General features: G+C 36.3%; 1 protein-coding gene across 1 annotated transcript in view; it reads left to right on the top strand.

Annotated features, from left to right (window-relative positions):
* SLCO4C1 (solute carrier organic anion transporter family member 4C1) overlaps positions 1-20,934 on the top strand; it is a 30,359-nt gene extending 9,425 nt beyond the window's left edge. Inside the window, exons 3-13 of the mRNA XM_027896712.1 lie at positions 1-195; positions 2,870-2,966; positions 3,879-4,000; positions 4,978-5,093; positions 5,394-5,538; positions 7,389-7,584; positions 13,207-13,363; positions 15,061-15,248; positions 17,250-17,314; positions 18,850-18,987; positions 20,543-20,934. Of these exons, the coding sequence (XP_027752513.1) occupies positions 1-195; positions 2,870-2,966; positions 3,879-4,000; positions 4,978-5,093; positions 5,394-5,538; positions 7,389-7,584; positions 13,207-13,363; positions 15,061-15,248; positions 17,250-17,314; positions 18,850-18,987; positions 20,543-20,667 (1,544 nt within the window). The 3' untranslated portion in view covers positions 20,668-20,934. The remainder of the gene's footprint in view (positions 196-2,869; positions 2,967-3,878; positions 4,001-4,977; positions 5,094-5,393; positions 5,539-7,388; positions 7,585-13,206; positions 13,364-15,060; positions 15,249-17,249; positions 17,315-18,849; positions 18,988-20,542) is intronic.
* The last annotated feature ends 509 nt before the right edge of the window (positions 20,935-21,443 follow it).

Raw genomic sequence — 21,443 nt, 5'->3', positions numbered from 1 at the left:
ACACATGTCAAGCTCCAGAAGCCATGTCTGCTAATGTAACTTGCAATGCCAGCACAAAGTCTTTGCATCATAAGTATATGTATGTCTTCATTCTGGGACAGCTGCTGCTGGGAGTTGGAGGAACTCCGCTATATACTTTGGGAACAGCTTTTATTGATGATAGTGTCCCAAAACACAAGTCCTCCCTTTATATAGGTAACTTTTAAACTGTTTATAACATGTTGTTTGGATTGATCATAAATGCAATGCCTTCCAAATGCTTTTATGAATTACTCTAAAAACCTTGTAATTGTTTACTCATATGTATAAAGTGTTTCCACATCAGTTACTGGGCAATTTAGGTATTAGTCTGCTCGAAGTATCAAGTCTTTTCAAATTTTACTTTGTAGAGCATGAAAAAGTTACTTTGAGCACCTCTCCTGTTACTTATTGATGCCAATAACTGAAAATGGTTGTGGTTAATGTAGCCTGTCTGTTAACAACAGAATAGGCTGTAGCAAAGGCTTGCTTTTTAGTGTCACAGGCATTGAAAAATACTGCATATCAATTAGGTCAGTAGCTAGTATCCTTTAACTGTATCCTTTAACAATTTTATTTACTTCTATTATTAAACTGTCAACTCAGTGCAGAGATACTGCTGTGCACTATGTGATCAGTGCAGTTCTCTAGGCATGTACAAATCTGGCACTTCAGGAGGACATGCTGGAGGCATCTTTCCTTCATTCAAGGCAATGGTAATGCTTTACTGGGGCTGTTGAAAAGCTAAGGAACATTTAATTCTTAGCAATAGTTTTTAACTTTTTTCAGTCATCATTCTCTGGGTGATGTACATTTTTACTGCCAAGTTCACTGTAGTCTAAGTGTGTTTTCTGTGGGTTTAAAGTTACTTGTTTCCCCCATTTTGTGTGTAAGCTGATAGAAGCATTTTAGCTATACTGGTAACTTTCAGGATAAATTCGAGGCACCTCAGATTCCTGAACTGGTTTCCAGGTGAGATTTTATAGGGCAAAATTGAAATTATCAGCCATTTGCATACAATTCTTTCACGTTTGTTCCAGACAAGCCACTTCTTTTGATGCCAACAAATACAATAGTTGCATATGATATATCTAAAATAACAAAACCAAAATTATACTGCTATTTGCTGCTATTATACTTTTTCTTCATTTCCCTCCCCCCCATCCCTGCCCTTGAAGCCAATGAAATAAATAAAGCAGAATTAGGCCTGTCTGCATGATTGGGGGATTAAGAACTGACTTGAAATCTCAGGAGAGTTATCTCAGTGTTCATACTAAAAAAGACCAATATAATAAACTAATGTATGAACAATCTTCAGGCATCTGTTGAGTTAGGAAGAGCAGTGTATTCTGCCTAATATAATAAAATTGGAATGTGAGTGTGCAGGTAGCTACCTTAAGCCTTAATTTTTTCTTGCTTTTATGCAGTGCATTAAGGGTTTAAAGTATATTGTGTTGCCTTGCCTAATGCAATGAGGCTTATACAAGGCAACAAAAAACAAACAAAGAACCCACTAAAACTTTCTTTAAATAGCTGATAGTGTCTTTTGACTATAGACTTGCAACTCAAAAGTTGGTATTTTCTTTCTCTTCTAAACTGGGCACATTTTTGTGCAGACTGTTCTGCTCTTGCTAAACTGGAACATCAACAACTGAAGCCACTGAAAAGTTAAGCAATTCCAAATGGTATTTAAACTGAGTGATGTATAGGAGGAAATAGGCATCTTTTAAGCTTGGTTTGAAATTCTGAGTTAAGTTCACATTTATCCTACAGAAAGTTCTGATGGGCATGTCACTATTTCCAAAACACAGAAAAACCTGGGATATGTTTACTCAGTATTTATTTTGACTTGAGCGTAACCTTTTGCATTGCTTTCCCCTCTTGTACCCTTCTCACCTTCCTGCTTCCCCCATAATTTCCTCTTGCTGTCTAACTAGAGTGAAATTAATACTAAGTACTCAGGATCCAGACACTTTGGAAACATCAGAAATCCAGATTCTTCAACCTGGGGAAACAGCATAGAATATCAGCAGTAAGAATGCATGTTTACTAGTTATTTCAGATCTGTTTCTGTTAGTTGCAAGCCTTAATCTGCAGAGTGCTCCTGATAGCAGTGAGTGCTAAACTGCCACAGAAATCTGTGATATTGACAAGATCTTGTACTTTTTAGCAGGATATGATTACACCTACTATTTTGCAGGTTGGGGTTTGGTTTTGTTTGGTGGCTTGGTTTATTTTTTGGCTTTTTAAATTTTTTGATGATGTGTCTGAATTTTGTTGGTATGTGTTGCTGTTGTTGTTGGTATTTGTGTGTTGGTTTGTTTGTTTGGTTTGGTTTTTTTAGTACTGTCAGGAGCTGTCAAGAGCCTTGGCTTTGTGTTTTAAGGCAGATATTACTCCAGTCAGACATTTTAATGGAACCCTGTCTTCTAGTCTTGAAAGATGTAAAATACTTAAGACTGAAATATACAAATAACTAGATTCTTCAAGATTTTGGTCATGTGCTGTTAACATCTGGTGCCCCTACTTTCATTTAAACCTTTTCCCAATCTAGCTTTTGAATGTAGGCACAAAAGGTAGGTGCAAATGGCAGTCTAATAGTGCTTAAGGATGAAGTTAATGAGACGTTTTTTGCTGAAGCTCTAAGTTGCGGCTTTTAAAGAGAGCTGCAAGTTTCCTTGTTGAGGCACAAGTATAAATTTTTGTCTTCTGCATGCTGCAGTAGAAGTAATGAGAGTAAAAAGAACTCGTTGAATTACAGAAATGTCATCTGAAGTTGATTTACGAATTTTATTAAAAGAAAGCTTGAAAAAAAGAAGTTATGGCAGACTCAATGTATTTTCTCTTCTAGGAATTGCCTATGCCATGTCTCTGCTGGGTCCTGCTATTGGATATGTTGCAGGAGGGCAGCTGCTTAATGTTTATATTGATATCCAGATCCCAGAAAGGTAAGATACAACTTAGTTTATTGCTTTCTATTTTTGTTTTCTAATATTTTTTATTGAAATCTTCAGCTTTTCTCCCTGTGAGGAGAAAGTTGGGTATTTTGAGAAAATACTGTATTTGCAAGAGCTTTATTAACTTGTAAGGAAGTTGCACTCATAAAGGCTTTAAGTGAATTACTTCCCACAGTGGGAAGTGTAATTCCATTATGCGTGCAAGTTTCTTCATAGTGCAAATATTTAGTTCTAGCTTTTTAGATAGTAGCTATTTTAAACCAAGTAAAAAAAAATGCTTTGTCTTCTGTTTACTTGCTTGTTTAGAGTTAAACTGCAGCTATTGATTTCTTGTGCAAAAGTTTCCCTCAATTGCAATGTGATGGGTAGGATGCTGCTGCTTAACTCCTGGAGAAGAGCTTGTGAGAAAAATCTAACAGTTGAGTAATAGCCTACTATTAAAAAAATGCTATAAATTTTACTACTGTCCAAGCCAACAACTTCATTTAGGTTTTTATTTCCTGTGTTTTAGGGCCTTCAGATCAATACAATGGCGTTTTGAACTTCAGATTGGCTTTGACATAACTTGTTGATTATGAAGATTCTTTCAAAACCCAGCTTTTTCAGTATCATAATAATGCTTCAAGATCTTGAAGTCAGGGCCAAAGAGTAGACTTTAAATCAGAATGACATTTACTAATGAGATGAAACCTATATTTGGTAGAATGCAATATTTTTATAATAGACCCTGTGAATGTACACAAAAGCAAACAAAAAATTTAATAGATGTAGAAAACAAGAAAATGATATTAAAAGGCTTTCTGTTAAATTGGTTTTAAGAATAAGTATTCCAGCTCATGACATCTGAAATTGCTGATTGAAATTCAGAATGATAAACCTGCTTTTTCTGAATTGTTTTTCCAGTACAAAGGTGGATCAAGATGACCCACGTTGGCTTGGAGCATGGTGGATAGGATTTCTTGCATGCTTTTTTGCAATTTGGCTTCTTATAATACCTTTTTCAATGTTTCCAAAGCACCTCCCAGGTAAAGGTTTAGCAATAGTGTGTTAGTTTGGAAGAGCAATTTGTTTATATTTATGGGTTGTAGACCGCTGGACTGGGTGTTTCCTCTTTGATTCCATTTCTTGGTTAACTATCTTTGGCTAAAATCTGCTAAATACTTTTTTTTTTCCCCCCAATATGTAGCCTTTAAAATAAGGCAAATGGACTAGAAGGATGATCTTGTTGTGGTGTCTCTGCCCATGGCCAGGGATTTGGAACTAGATGAGCTTTGAGGTCCCATTCAACCCAAACCATTCCAGGATTCCATGGTTCTTTTTCAGTAAAACTGGAAACAGGTACCTGAATGTGGAAACTGATGGTCAAATTTTGGAAGATGCTTCCATCTAAGCACCCAGAACTACATTTCAAGCTGCTGGGTTACCCACCAAGAATAATGTGGAAACTCTATTGACTTAACTCATGCACTGTTGTCTTTTACTCTGTTTTTATTAGTTTGGATGGAATAATAAAGCATGAATCAAAATATTCCTGAGCAGTCTTCTAGAGAGATACTTAGAATATAATCTCTCTTCAGGTAGATAGTATCTAGGAGTCCGTTAGAAGGGCATCCAAAGGAACTTAGTATACTAATATTGAAAGAGAAATAAGGGAGGAAAGAAACAATGAAGTAGGTACCTGGGAAGAAAGTGAGGATGATTAAAAAAAAAAAAAAAATTGGGTGGGCTTCAGCATACTCCGAAGATTTTAAGATATTCCTGATAATATCTTATTGCAACCAGGATATTCCAGTGGAAGCATGATGCTTTCAACAAAATTCTCCTTTCAATTTATTATTGATCTTTTTATAAATCTCTACGAGTAAAACACTCTAAAAGACCTGCAATATCTGAACTACTTTTTCCAAGTAAAGGAAACATTATTTTTTCTGCCTTTTTGACATTAAGTCTATGAGCACAGGTATTCAGTGTTTTCATTGTCGATAAAAATGACTTTTTGTAGGAACAGCAAAAATACAGGCTGAAAAAGTCTCTGAAACTCATGATGATGGAAGTGAAGCCCTGGTTCGGATAAAGAATATTGGAAAAAATTTTAAAGACTTTCCTGTATCTCTTCTGGTAAGAAAAATCTGAAATTTGCTAAGAATGGTATATTCTGAGGAATGAAATTCTTTCTCATGTAATCTATAGATCTTTAAAAAGGTAATTGCTTCTTTATTAAAGTGTTGTGATAGACGTCTCTAATGCTACTGATAATTCAATGAATATTAATTTTGTTGATACTTGAGGTTGTTAAAGCAGAAAAGCATATTACTGAAGTTCTGCTTAGACTATCTACTTTAAAATATAGTGACTTCTATTTTAGTTGGTACCAAAATCAAATGATTTCCAGAGCATTATGATAATTTCTCTCCATAGATACTGTTGAGGAATCCAGTGCTTATGTGTCTAATAATAGCCAGTTCTTCAGAAGCTTTAGTTACCACTGGATTTGCCACATTTCTACCGAAGTTTATAGAAAATCAGTTTGGAAAGACGTCGAGTTTTTCAGCAACTCTTGGAGGTAATGTGGCTTTTTACTTACAAGTCTTAGATAAATTGTATTGAACACCTCATTAACATGGTGGAAGATTATATGGGTATCATGTTTGCCTGAGATATTTGTAAATGTAATTACATGGAATGCAGTTTTCACATCGTAAAGAGTGTTTTTGTTTTTGTTGCCTGCATTGTGAAAACTTAAGTTTTAACTTGTAGATTAATAAGTATTAAATTATACTTAATTCATCAGGGGTGCAAACCTACTTGTCTGTAGGTTTTTTTGAAGACTGTCGAATCTCATATTGGAAGTAGAATGAGAAATTTGTGTGCTGATGAGATTGTAGTTTATTCCTTTCTTATGCTTGGTGAAAAACGTTTAATTTTCCTTACTTAAAATCAGCTGAAGTAGCATTAGCTTTACCCTTCTTTTTTCAATTCTGCAATAATGTTACAGTGAGGTAGTTAACAATAAAATGACTAATCAGGATATTTCATAAAACAACTGTGTAACAGTTTCTGTAGTTGGCTTGCTGTCACTTATTCCTATTACCTGATATACAAAAGTAATAGGTAGAATTCTATGAAAAGTTGAGTTTTAGAGAAACAGAAAAATTGGGTGGAAGAGCTGTACTCAGTATGGTTACATGATTAACTCTGACACGATGACTTCCCAAGAACTGCAACCAGATCAAGGCAGAAATATCCATAATAGCCCACAGATGCTTGCATTATGGTAGACTCAGTGCTTCTAGAACACGTCTTGCCAAGCTGTGGAGTGCTGCAATATAAGGATAAGGTAGAGCTGCTCATTCTCCAACAAAAATGTTTGGGAGAGACTTTCTGACTGACTGACTTACTGCTCTGAACAATACTAGATATAGTACTGTCACTTTGATTTGAAGCCAGGAATAGTATGTTCGGATTTTACATAGAAATAGATTGGAATATATGCTCATTTGTTAAACAATAACCAGGAGTGAAGCAGAAAAATGAGTGTTGCTTTTTATGTCCATAGACCTTGTTTGAATGTCTTTGAGTCAAAAATATTAATAGTGCTTATTGATGATGATTAAAGGCATAGCTTTAAAGAAATGGCTACACTAATGTTGAAAGCTGTCTGTACCTGAACTGAGCTAGCTAGCCTGTTACCAATGACCATGAAAACTACTAAAACTACCTTTGACTGGGATTGATTGTGACCTGTGCAGTTCTGCAACTGTATTTGAACTGTCTTTGAAGTTAGCTGTCTCGGGTCAGTGCAAGTTATACTGAGTTCTGTGTTGTTTTGTAGATTAGTGATGTAGAAATGCTCAGTTATTTATCTGGAGTACTAATAGAGCAAAGAGGATAAATCATTGTGGACAACTTAGCCTCAAACAGCAAAACTGGCTCACTGACCTAGATTTTTTTAAATCTTTCAGTAGATGCCTCATTGCATTTTGTACTGTCTCTTGTATAATAGTAGTTATGTTCTTTTGCTAACAAGTTTATTACACATGTATGACAAAGAACATGGACATGTGAAAAAAGACACAAAATGCCCTTTCATTGCTTCAGTATTTTCATGAAGTGAAAAGGCCTACTGGTGTTCAGAGATTCCTGCCCAATATGTAATACTACTAGTTTGACTGTGCTGAAGTCAGGTTTTGGACAGCTGTAAAGTATACTGTCAATGTAAGCTCTGGAAAGGCTAAAGGTCATGTAAGGGTAGAATAAATGACTCATGCAATCAGATTCTGTTAGTATAGTTTGACAGTGACACCATGTGGATTGCATTTTACAGGTAACTGGTTTTTTTTTTTTTCTTATAAAATTGCACTTTTAATTGCCTCACAGTTATATCTTGCATTTTTGTGTCTTGTTTTCCTCCAGGACTTGTGTTAGTTCCAGCAGCAGTACTAGGCCAAGTCATAAGTGGCATCTTGGTTTCCAAGTGCAAAATGAATTTGAGAAGCATAATCAAGTTCATGATAAGCACTTGTTCAGTGGCCCTGCTATTAAACACAGTGTTTTTATTTGCCAAATGCAGGAATGAACCTTTCGCAGGTGTTTCTGAAACATATAATGGGTAAATATATTTTAATGCACTATTTGGTTTGGCATTAATGTTTAAAATAAAAAGTTTACATTTTAGAATACAAGTCCTATTAAAATGTCATATTTTGCTTCTTTTGCTTGTATGAATCTGAAGTGTTTTATGGAACTGTCGTGGTTTTGTTTTGGGTCAATTTGCTTTCCACTCCCCACACAATTACTACTAGTTGAGAGAAGGTTTTTGCAGACAAAAGAGAGACAGGGTTTGGGGCAAATAGTATAAACATTTATTACTAGTAAAACAAAAACTACTAATAAATTAAAAACTAAAGAACTATATCTACAACAATTTCTATTCAAGTTGAAGTGCTATATATTTACAGAAATACTTCTTCCCCTTTTATACTAGTCCAAGGAGAAGTAGTCTCATTCTCTATTTTCGGAGTTCCAGCTCTCTCTCTCTAGTAATGCATCTTCAGTAGCAGCAGTATTCTCGTTGCAGTTGGAACTTTTTTTCTCTCTTTCTTGCTCTGTGTTGGCTTCCAGGGCTGGGCTTACTCCCCTCCTGGGCTAAGACCGAAGGCTGGGCGTTACCCAGGTCCCGAAGGGTCTTCCTTCCATAGGCTTGCAATGGATCTTCTATGGATCTTCTTCCACAGGGTTACAGGGGATAATGGCTGAAGAGTTCACCCCTGTTTCCCTATGGAGGTCCCTCCCCATGGGAGAACAGTCCTTGATAGACTTCTCAGCATGGGTCTAGCATGGATCCATACACACAGGGATCCCAACATCTCACTTGGGCCGTCTCGCTCCAGCATGAGATTTCTCAGGATCACAAAATCTTCAACAGCAGTATGGATCCACACACACACGGATCCCAGTATCCCACCTGAGTCGTCACTGCTCCAGCACAGGTTTCCCTCAGGGTCACAAATGTCCACCAGGACTCTGCCTCACTTCAGTCCTTCTCATGAAGTCTCGGTTCTCTTTGGTACATCCACAGACTCCTCTATCAGCTGCGTGGGGGGTCTCCTTACTCCAACAAACTTTTACAAGTAGCAGGGTTTACTTTTCAGTCTTTTCCCTGCTGAAGAGAGAGCGAGCGAAAGGGGGAAGAAGCAGCTCTCCCCCCTTCAAACTTTTCTTCTCTCTCCTCCAGCTGCTAGTTTTGACCTTGGAGATCCCTTATCTCTTCGCTGGAATTGTTCCACAGCAGTTTCTGTCCAAGCAGTTCGTCTTTTAAACTTTTTTTTTTCTTCACTCTCTTACAAGAGAGAAGGGAGGACTTCAGTGCTACACCTGCTCCCCTCACCCCGGCCCAAGCCGGGGGAAGAGGGAGTCTGGCCCTGCTCGGGTCTGCTACTCCTCTCCCCTACGTGGCTGCTGCCTCTAATTTCAGCTGCACCAACAAACCTTCTCTTCCCTTTTCTTGAAGATGTAATTAGCAAAGGCGTCACTGGACTTTTGATTGGCCTTTTTGTCCAGAAATTACCTGGACAAAACCATCCTCAGCCCCAGGGATGGGCTGGTGGGCAAAACCACGACAGGAACTTTATAAAGCTTTGTTTTGGCATCTTCACGTAATAGGTTATAAGAGAAGGTGTGGATGCCTTACCTGCAAAATGTTCTGAGCAGTCAAGCCCTGCTTGACACAAATTTCAGCTTCTGTAACCATTTTAGGTGTGATAAGCTCACAGTATTGACTATAGGTAATTTTGTATTGCTGTAGAAGTATGGTATTTTGTATCTTGTTTCATGTAATGGATAATCTTGTTTCATTTCTGGATAGTGTGAACAGTTTGTTCCTGGAAGGAGTTGTCAATTTTGTGAAACTGCATGGAAGTGCCCTGCAGTTTACACTGATTGCAAGATGTTCACTAGGAGAGCAAAGACATTATTGTAGCATCAGGTTCTAGACCACTGGGCCTCCTTGTACAAAGGCGTCTCTTTTCTTTTTTTTTTTTTTTTCTTTTTCCCTGGCTGATAGAGGTAGAAACAATGCAAAGAGGAAATAGCTCAGTGACAAAGTTTAAGAAGAACAAAACTGGTGGAGTAACATGTTTAACTGAAACATAGTTGAAAATATTTTTGGCTAACATGTATATGAAAGAATTCTCTAAACTTGATGTACTTTCCCTTAAACAAAATTCTCCTTCCTAGTGAGAATGTAGTCTATCACTCATTTTAGATATTTGTAGTAATTCTAGGATAAATTCTTCTTGTTGCTGTGAACAAAGCTTACTCTGGAAACCAGTAGAGCACTGAAGGAAAAGAAGTCAGAAAAGTGAAAGTAAGATGAAACAAAATTTAAAAGAAATGTTTGCAAGGATAAACTTTCTTTTAAGACTGAATTTTTAGGTCCATACTTGAAAAAATCAATAAGTGAATGTGATTAAAATCACCACTGTAGACACCATATTGTAGAAAATGCCCAATCACGCTTTATTAAAGAAATAAGTAGAAGATCATAATATTTCAATTCTTATAGTTCTAAGTAGTAAAACCTTCTGTAGCACAGGCATTGTTTAAAAGCAGGAGGGAGGCAGTTGGCTGTTCCAAAACTCTGCTCTCAAGTGGTTGGTTACTCTGTCATTAATTAACAGAGCCAGAGGCAACTCCAGCTGTTTGAGGGTTTGCCAAAGAGCCAGATGGTGCTGTGCAAAATAATAACTCTGCAAGGCTGATACCTAGGGGCTGGTAGCTACCACTTGAAAAAAATCATAATAATGAGCTGAATAACTTACCTATACCTTTGTATTGTTTTCTCCAAGTCTCCCATTTTAGACAAGGGTTAGGTGCCATTATCTTTTACAAAAGCATAATCTGAAAGTTCTCCTCCACTGCAAAAAAATCATTCAAACCTAAATAGGGTGGGCAAGAGGTATGTTGTGCTTTACTGACACAACAGCATGAAGTGCACCATGAAAATGCAGAAGATGGGCCTAGGAGAGTCGCGTTTGTAGCCTCTAATGCACATGTGGTAGAAAGTGGTAGAAAGTAGAAATGTAATCTCATGATACATATTAATTATTAAGGTATTTCCTTTTCCAGAAGGCATGCAAAATGAATAAACAAAGTTTCATGCATTGGTGACTGAAAGAAAAAGAAACTTATCACTCATTCAGATTTGGTCTTTACAACGTGCTGTAAAAATTGACAGTATATTTAAAGGCCAGTGTTGAAATCTGATGCATAAAATACGGCTCTGCTTCAGTGTTAGAAAAATTTCTGGCAGAAAGATGACTTTAACAATTCAGGACTGTGAAAAACAGAATTCAGACTCTGGTTTTAGAAAGCTTATAGTTACATACTGAGCAAAAGAATCTGTATTCATCAACTGAATACTGAAGAGGTGGTCTAGAAAATAGTACATGAAGTTATTTATATTTTTATACCAGGTTGTATGATAACGAGCAGCTGACAAAAGGTACAGCTGAACTAATTTTCGTCTAAAGTTAAATACAGTTAACTTGTATTCAAGTTTTGCATCACTTTGTCAGTTATGTATATTAACTCTTGCTGAAGACTGGTTATCTACAGCAGTTTGGAGTTAACCAGTCCAAATAACTCTCTTCTCTTGGTACCCATTATAAAAAATGGTTTTGTTTTAGTTAATTTAATATTAAATGTTGAACTATACTTCATAGGACATGTGACATGCATCAGAATAGTTAGTGGTGCTAATACAGTGCCACTTCTGCAACTGTTTTCCATGAGGGATTTAGCAACTAAAATATGCAGTGGTAGCTGAAAAAAATTTTTATAAGTATAGCCAAGTGTCTGACTCCTGCTTATGCTACTAAATAAATGCTTCTGAAAGAATAAATTATGAAACTGCTCTGAGGGCTGACTTGGAAACTTAATCAGATTAATTTCTGTGGAGAATTTAAAGACATCCTTCATCACAAGCATTCTCTTTCTACAGAAAAATAGCATGGACAAGTGAGGAAAGCTTTCGTAGGCTTAGTTCTAGAACCGTACCAGTACAGGTTCACTTCTAAGTATGTGTGTTAGTGAAAATAGTATATATTTTGTAGTAACACTGTTCATTACTAAATTAGGCTATCAGCAGAACTAGCATAGTTTATTTTGTCTTAACAAGCACTTCAAAAGAATTGTTTTTGCCAGATTTGGTTGCCCAATATTTCATTGAAAACTTAAAAGAAGAGAAATGCAATAACCATTTCTATAGTTCTATTCATTTCCACGTGTCTCTGGGATTCCTTGTTTTTCTGTGAAAGACACCCAACCTATAGAGTTTTTAAAGAGCATTTAATGTCCTCATCGGCTAGGCTTTAGAAAAGCAGAGGTATCTTTCTCCAGTGTTTTTCTCTGACCATTCATACCTAAATGTTCGATTCCTCTTTGAAGGTCAGGGAAGAGAGGCATTGTCTGTACACTTAATTGATTGAATCTTGCTAGGCTTTGCATGCCTCACAGGCTAACAAGGCACTGTAGGAACAAATTTGTAATTAGTGAGTTTGCTTATGATGCACTGTAGTTCATTCTTCATACATAGAAGAATCAAAGTTAGTTAGCTTAGGCTTAAAGCACTAATGTAATTTAGAAGGATATCACTGTACTACAACCAAATGGATTCTGTATATAGTTACGATATCCCTAATATTCCATTTGCAGTTTGATTTCATATAAGTTTTCAGCTTTATTCCTAGATAAATTATTTCTCTTGCTAGTATTTTTATGATCTCAAATTCTTATAGAGAAACCTGCTTTTAGGTAATGAATGTGCAACTTTCATTTTACAGTACAATATTGAAACTACTGACGGTGTCAGACTCCTAGGTTTAGGTGATTAAACTCTGAAGTTGTTAATCTTCTTATTAAAGAACTGCTATTAGAAAATCAAAGGGTATTTTTATTGTTTCCAGTTGCACCTCCAGGCAATCCTCACACATCCCAAACTGATTTTTCATACTATTAATGTAGTGGGACTACTTCAAATACAAGTAGACTGTAGCCTATACTGGAAGTGAATGCCTAAAATGAGAATAGATGTAGTAAGCAAGAGTTTAATTTAGCCCTGTTATTCATTAGTTATTCCCCAAACAGCCAGAAAAAAATGTTTCAGGTCTTTAGGGTGTGGTAAGACTTTCTATGTCATTGGACTCTGCATTTAGCATGTGCAGTTGTCTTGGTGCTTGTGCAATTCAGATGTCTGCATAGCAGTGTTAAAAATAGTAAAAATGCAGTGGGTTTGCAACTGGACTTGAATAAAAAACAGGGAGAAACTTGGGAATATGACCAGTAGAATAACACTAAATAGTGTTTTTAATATTGTTTTTTTTTCTTAAAATTGTAAAATGAAGAAATTCAATTACCCAAGTGTGTGAGAGTGAGAAGATGGTATAAGAATTGGACAGATATGCAGAATTTTGTGATCTGTTTTGTGAATGGAAAATAGAGGGATAATCTATAAAGTAATAATAGCATAAAAACAACTAGGGGCACAATAAGTGGAAATTCCCTCTAGAGATGTAGCTACTACGAACGTAATTTCTTTTAAAATAATCAAGTGCATCATTAACCTGACTTGAATACTTTGAGTTTTATTATGCTGTAAATCCTGCAGTACTTATATACATATCCTCTGTTTTTCAATTACTTTATTAAAAGCCTGTTAACTTCTACCTTTCAGAACAGGCACGCTGCATAACTTAACAGCACCATGCAACGCTAACTGTGGATGTTTGCGCTCTATGTACTACCCAGTGTGTGGCAGGGATCGAGTTCAATACTTTTCTCCGTGTTTTGCAGGATGCAAATCATATCTTGTTGATAGCAACATGACAAAGGTACTTTATGCAATGAATATAGCTGATGTGGTCTATTCTGTTCTGGTTTCCTGCAAAATGGATTGTATTTCAAAAGCATCCTTCCCTTAGTATGACGGGAAATTGCAATATTTGTGAATCTAAGTGATAGTCACTACAAGAAAAGCTGTTGTGGTTTGTTGTGGGTTTTTTGTTTGTTTGTTTGTTTTGTTTTGTTTTTAACTTAAAAGTTCAAGTGAAATGAATACTGTATGTGCCACAGTCCAATGCACTCTGACCAGGTGCTCTTAGACATTCCACCTATAGAGGTGTAATGTTTAATACCAATTTACTTACTTGATGACAGTTGATGTTACATGGGATTTATGATTTAGCAGAGTGATGAAAAATATGCTAAAAACACAACACAAATGTAAGTTACCTTTAGCAAAATACAGCAATCTCAGTACACAGCTCAGTTATGGTACCAGAGTGACTCCTGTTGCTACTCTCTAACATGTGCACTGTCACAGTGCTGGCCTTCCCTGGTTGTTGGGAAGGCGTATGAAGCCAGCTCAAGCCTATTGCTCTCTGATTTTTTTTTCTGGTAGTTGTCTGGCTTTTTATGCTTTATGTTGGGCTGAGCCACACTTCCCAGTACCCCATGCTGGTCTGGCTAATTTAGAGAAACATTTCCCACTCTCTTAATGAACTCGGGGAGAAGCATTTACACCATTGGCTGATTGACTCAGCTGTCACAGCTGTTTCTTTTCTGTATGGTATTCTTTGCAACAACTCTAGTCATTCACAGCCTGCTTTGTTCTGTCAGCTTTCTGGACACATCCCTCTTTCCAATCTCCTCTGAGCTTCTTCCCTGGTAGAGGTTTATTGGTCAGTCGCAGTGTTTCTCACTTGTGTGGTGGTGTCATTTTGCAAATGTTGTTTCTACTAGGCATTCTAATGCTGAAAATAAGTTAAATCTAAATGTACTTTAAATAGAATTGACAATCAGAAAAGTTTTTGACAATCAGCAGGTGTTTTGACATTACCTAGAGTTCTTATCTGCTAGATATTAAACTAGAGTTTAATATTGCTTTTGTGAGGTTTTTAGAATGTCAGTTGCCCCTGCTGCAGGAATGGTAAGCCATAAAATTGGCTTGGTTATCAAGCCTTTCCAGAACTCAGAGGCTTTCCATGCTTGTCTTTACTAGTATAAAAACTTCTTAAGCAGGGATGTGGGACGAGTGTAGGAAGATTCTAAAGATGTGAAACCCCCTGGCTACTCTTTATATCAGAAAAGGATGGTGGTAAATGAGAGGAGGTATTATCCATAAGAAAATGTAGGACACTGACTACTCCTTGCTATGAAAACTCCACACTTCACTGACATGTTTTTTTTTTTTTTTTTTTTTTTTTTGGTTTTTTTTTTTTTTTTGTAAATAAACTTATGTAGATTTAAAAGAAGTACATGTTCCATTGTTCCCCTACTAACAAAAACAGTCCAATATTGCTTCTATTCTTTCCTGCTTAAGTCTTAAGAGTAGAGCTCACCTCTCTCCCTGCCTATAACTTTAAAATCTTTAGTTTCAAGGTTTTTTTTAATGCTTGTAGCTAAAAACTTGCTTCAGGTTTAGTAAGGTTTATTCTTGTGTTGTGTGATGCAGACCCAATGAATATTTAACAAAATAGTATCATTTTGTGTCTTACTTGGAACTAAATTTTGTCTTATATATTTGTAGATATACCAAAACTGTTCCTGTGTTGGGGAACCAAAAAGCGAAAATGGTTCAGAAGACTTTCTCTTTGAAGCTATCTCTGGGAAATGTCCAACACAATGCAAATTTTTGCCTTTATTCTTGACGATCTTCTTTTTTGCTGTTGTTTTTACCTTTATGGCTGTTACTCCAACAACTGTGGCCATTCTCAGGTACGTTTTCTGGGCTGAAAGACAGGTAGCATTCTTGTGAAAACTCAGATCAGTGAAGTAATTTTGGTTTTGCTTTGGAATGTGCACTTCAATACAAGGAAATACCTTGTGCATTGGTTTAAATACACTTGAAAGAGAAGAGTTATAGCACTGTTCACTCTCTAATTACATTTGATTAGTAGATATTGTTTGAATCTATTAAAATTTGCCTGTTTGTATCAAAATCCTTCTTATGGGAGCACTCTTGACTGCCTTAGTTAAAGCAAGAAGGAATAAATATGCCATGTGTTTGGATGAAGAAAATGTTTGACTAGCCTGTGTGTCAGTAGTGTCAGGTCTTCAAATTGTATCAAGAAAAGAACAAAACAACCAGTCTTGTATTCTCAACCTTTGTTCCCTGTCTCAATTCAGAGTTCTGTCTTGAAAAATTGTAATCTATCAAAGTCTCTAGACTACCTTTCATGATATTGATGTTGTATGTATGGTGTTCACAAATATAAAATGTGATAACATGTATGTTTATCAGTGGTTTGGCTCTCTTTTTCAAATCCCCTGAAAATACATGAAAGATTATTGTGGTTGTTTTTTTTTTCTTTCTTTTAAGAGTGTGGTCCTCATTCCTGGTGTAGAGTTGTTTTCCTGTATGATGAAGTCTGACTTGTACCTCTAATACTTCTAGGGAGAAAATATCCATGATGCTTAGACATACATTCAAGATACACATGATGCTTATTGAAGTTGTGGCTAGATTCTCTTTGGCAGGGGCTTGAGGATGTAAATGATACACTGCAACAGTGTCTTGAAATAGCCTCCTGTTCAGAATAGGTGTAAATTTGGAATTAACACCTTGTCACCTTAGTGTGGGGGCAGAATAATGTGAAGTGTTGCATTATCTTTAAAATGACCTGACGTAGTCTTATTTTGATAATTCTAAGCAGCAGCATTTGGATATTTAAATCCTCACGCACTTCCGCTAAAATAGTGAGATTGTTTTTATGGAAGAAACGACTATAGAGTAGTTTAAATATTGAAAACGTAATTTAAATAGCTAAATGTCAGGTAAGTTTTACAGTATATTCTGATATCCCTTCAGCTGGCCTATTGTGTGCAACTTTAAATGTAAACTCACATGCTCATGACAGTGTTCTAGTGCTAGATATAATGACCTGCATGATGTAAAGCTCATTCTCCTTTCCTTAGATGCCTTTTGGGTTTTGGGGTCCTAATGCTAACTGCTGTACCTGCCCATCTTTGATGTTTTGATATGTGGCTAATCCTCATACATACTCCAGAATGTGGAATAACTTCTGAATGTGTAAATATGATATTTTCCAATAGTGATAAATTTTATTAAAGAAAAGGCATGTTAGAGTTTACTAAAGAAAACAGTTCTGAAACTAAATTGTATAAATTAAGCAAATTAGGTTGTATTTAGCCTTTATAGTGGTATCATTAGGACACTGTCATGAAAACATGTTTGTTCCTGGAAAAATATCTGAAGAAAATGAGTAAGAGGTAAGGAAGTAAATTTTGCTACTTACTAAATCACTATATAGATTTCTATAGTATAAGCCAGAATGGTTTAATTATAAAGTCAGGTAATTATATGCAAAGGTTATGAGAATACAGTATGTTGTGCTCTGCTGAAGCCTGGTCTCAATTCATTTAGTGCTTCTTTAGAAACTGTAGCTCAGAATTACAACCTAGCACTCTTTGATTTCCTTGGTTGTTCTGTGGAAAAAAAGTTCAATAGTATATCAGGGTGCTGGTAGCGAACTACCTTTTTATTTATACTGTATGTTAAACTAGTTAAATCTAAAATTTCTTGATGAGCAGTGGAAGTTTTCTCAGTCTTATGTCTAAACAGCATTTGAAGTAGTTTTGTTACTTGTTTTGCAGGCTGGATTTCTAAGCCGAAACATATTCACTGAGGGACACAGCAGAGAAATGAAACAATTAAAACTTGTTTACTGTGCCTTAAACTGCAAATCTTGTTTACAGGTGTGTGCCACATAAACAGCGGTCATTTGCTCTTGGAGTACAGTTAGTGTTTCTACGACTACTGGGTATGACTTTCTTGTTGAAACATTTGCCTCTGAATAATCTTCTTATTTGACATTTTTTTCTAGACTTTTAAATAATGCATTAAGAAGCTTTCAGAGGAGCTTGAAGCAGCCTGTCATTGGCTTATAGGATACACTTGTTGTAAGGTACCATCTGGATTCAAATTCCTTGTTAAATAGGGCACTTGTGCTCGTTGTAGCCTTCCTTGTTCTTATCAGCACAAACCAGATAAAGGTAACTGTAATTTTCAGCAAAAGGCACCTGCTGTAATTTTCACCAGAAGAAGGTCTATTAAGAAAGTTGAGATAAGAAACTGATGTAATAGAAATCAGCTTCATGTAGTTAACGTCTGAAAATCCAGAAGTTTAAAGAAAGTGACTGTCACATAGTTGTATTTTTATTGACCATACCAACATATTTTAAAGTGGATAGCAGGAGTCTTCCCTCCTCTCCCTTCCTTTAAAATTCCTTTGACTAATTTTGGCATTTATTGAAATTGTAGACACTTAAGTAATTACTGAGTTTTAATGTGGGAAATACAACACTTCTCAGCATCTTCAGCATCTCAGTAAGACAGATGCATCACCTCAAGTAAAACAAAACTAAATGTAGGTGTATTCTGATCCACACTCACTTGAATTTTTCTTGTATTTTAAATTTTTGCTTTAGTAATAGACAGTTTTTAAATGGCATATTTAAATGGGACAAGAAACAGTTACTGATTTGACTTCTGTGTCAATATTTAGTACTACAGCCATTCCTTCTCCTTTGAAATCAAATATCTAAGTGTGAGTTCTGCCCAGCTCGACCAGTTGAAACCTCAATTAATCTAAGTCATTCTATTAATACAACATAATAAAAGCAAACATCCTCACAGGTAAAAATTCGCTGGGAAATAGTGTTGAGTGTTATGAGGGCTTCTGTTTCATTTTACTCAAAGTTAAGATATTTATTTTAGTCTTGACTCACTGTGGAGTGATAAAACTTTTTTTCCACTGCTTGTACTATGACTGAAGAACTGCAGCAACTAAGGGCATTATTTACCAGCAGTTGCTGTAGACTTGAGGAATCACACAGGGGTTCTAGGTAGAAGACCTTGTGAGGACATACTACTAGTATAATAGTATTTTAATTCTCTGCATTTGGAACAGGTTAATGAATATAATCTGAAGGAAGACTTTCAGTTAAAATCCTACTTCCTTGATTAGCTGCTTTTGCCCCTGATTTAATAACTGTATTTTTTTCCAGTGAAAACTGAGGAAGCTTTAAAAAACTCAAGTCTTTGAAAAAACTGCTTGCTTGATGAAGTGAGAGCTGTGTAAAGAATTAACTGGCACTATGCTCCCTACCTGTTAATTGAGAGCAATGTTAGGTGCACACCTGCTGTTTAGTACAAGCCCTACGACTTTGTTTAAAATGTTATGGTCAGTGTTTGGTTCTCCCATTTTATCTTCCCCACTAGTTTGGCATTTCACTGTATGCATGAAGACCAAGGTAAGACTGGACAAACATTCTAACATTTTGCTGTATTTTTTAGGTACTATTCCTGGGCCAATTTTGTTTGGAGTTTCTATAGACAGCAGCTGTACGCTGTGGGATATTGATGAATGTGAAACTAAAGGAGCCTGCTGGATATATGATAATGAAAGAGTAGTTTATCTGCTGATGGGCATGAGTAAGTAATTTCTTTATATTAAGTACATGTGCAAGGTAATACATATACTGATCCTGACTGCTAGGTGGGAATTATTTTAAAACAGACCCTTACACTTTTAATTTTTAGCAGCAGTGTTTTTAATTTTTTTCATAAATAATAAAAGGAAAAATAGTGTGCAAGGAGAAAGATGATGTTAAGTGACTCTTTAAAAGTTACTTGGAAAAAGTAGTCCTGTTATACTATTATTTTTAAATAATAGTACAAAAGAGTTTTGGTCTTTAGTTTTCCTTCATTGTCACACTTTATTTACTGAATTTTAAGGGATTGGCGTACCTCTCAGTCTGGCTTTAGGGCCATAAAAGTGATTAGGGACACAAAGATGATCAGAGTGGTGGAGCATCCTATAAAGAAGAGGCTAAGAGAATTGGGATTGGTCAGCCTAGGAAAGAGAAGGCTCCAGAGTGACCTTATTGTGGGCTTTCAGTACCTGAAGGGGAGCCTACAAGAATAGATGGAGAGGGACTCTTTGTCGTAGAGTGATGGAACAACAGTTAATGGATTTAAACTCACATAGGGTGGGTTAAATATTAGGAAGCAGCTCTTTACTGAGAGAGGGTTCCAGGCACTGGAACAGGTTGTCCAGACAAGTTGTAGATGCCAGATCCCTGGAACTGTTCAAGGCCAAGCTGGATGGGGCTCTGAGCAATATGGTCTAGTGGAAGGTGTCTCTGCCCATAATGGGTGGTTGGAACTAGATGATCTTTAGGTTTCCTTCTAACCCAAATCATTCTGTAATTATCTGTTTTGGTGTGTTGACAGCTTAAGGTCTGAGGAGCTATCCTCCTCTTGTCATATTTTAGTTCTTTTCTCTAAATTATATAAAGTTTTTGTAACTATCCCTGAACACTGGTCAAAAAAAATTCCCAGCTTGTTTAACAATCTGTTCCCTTCAAGTATGTGAGCTATGTATGCCTGTGGGAGAGAAGACAGGCGAAGCTTACATCTGTGATAACTGTTCTTGTCATGTCTTCTAGGTACTTACAGTGCATAAACTGAAGTACCAACATCTAATCCTGAAACTGCAAAAACAATGGTCACAAGGCCAAATTTCAGTATCTCCCAGGCATGTTTATGACAAAATAGAATGCCTCCTGTTTTCCCCTTTCCCTTGGCCTCCCAGGTTGCCCAAACACTTCTGTGGCACCTTTTAAGGTAGCTGATGAGAGAACACTTAAGTGGGAAGTTCTAGTCTGTGGAAAAGAGACTGTTAGTAAAGAGAATTATAGTACTGAAAGAAGGAATAAGACTTCCACTTCAGGCTAGAGTGGGGTGAAGAAATATGAAACTGAAGCAAAGGTAACAGCTGCTGCAAGCAGAAACTGTCAGGCAGGTGAAGTTCAGTTGGAGGACTGCCTTTACCTGCCCTTTGCAGTTCATGTAAAATACATTTAAATATGCTGTTCCTTTCAAAGTCTTACAGTGTAACTCGTCATGTGAAACTTTATAAATGACTGAAACACTTTTTGCTACTGAAGGTGAATGCAATAAGGACTCTTCTATTCTTTGCATTCAGGTGCTGCCTGCAAAATCATCACAATCATCTTTGTGGTCCTGGCAGTGTATTTCTACAAGCCTCCACCACAGAATAACGCACTGTCACCAAAGGATGCAGAAATGGTATCTGCTGTACACACATGAACTATAAGCAAATCAGGGACTTTTGAAAAAAACCAATAAGAATAAGCACTTTTACAACAGTTGTACCAAAGTTCTTGTACACCCTTGACTGAATATGAAAGATCACATTAAACATCTGAACAGCTTAAAATATTTGTGAACCTGTAGTGTTCGCTGATTTGCTAAACATTGCTTAGTATTCCATTGTGTATATGCAAAGAAATGACACTTTATTTGCAGTTTAATTTAAAAAGTCTAGTGTGTAACTTAATTGAAACAAGTTGCATATTCTGATCATAAAAAAGGAAAAAAGCTGACTGAGCCCCACTTACCTCTATTTGTAACTGTAGTGGGAGAAAACAAATGACTTGGTATATTAAAGGGAACTATCTATGTTCTAAAAGGACTTATTTTAATGTGCTCATAATCTGGGCTAGTGCCTTTGGGGATTTTTTTCTGTAGCAACACTTGGGAATATGAAAGTTTGGCCATTTTTAAAAATATTTCTACATGTTATTTTAGTGGCATGAGTTCACTGTATAGTATTGTAGGAAAATATAAATAGTTGCGATAGGTTAGCTGGGTTGTAAAATCAAATATTGCTTAATTTGAAAGTTTGCATTTCTATCTAGAATATATACAGAAAGTTGCTCTTCACTGATTTATTTAAGCATTTTTAAAATGTTTCTATAAAATTTGAAGAGAACCTATTTTCTTACAGTTTCTGTGTATGCTCTGTCAATTCCAAATGACTGGGTTCTAGGCTTCTCAACTCCAAGAAGCACAATGCTGAAAGC

This window comes from Empidonax traillii, unplaced genomic scaffold, assembly GCF_003031625.1.
Source record: "Empidonax traillii isolate 1590-97213 ecotype Southwest subspecies unplaced genomic scaffold, ASM303162v1 scaffold18:size2335232, whole genome shotgun sequence".
Lineage (NCBI taxonomy): Eukaryota > Metazoa > Chordata > Aves > Passeriformes > Tyrannidae > Empidonax > Empidonax traillii.
Note: the sequence above shows the minus strand (reverse complement) of the source record. Positions and strands in the feature narration are given on the sequence as shown.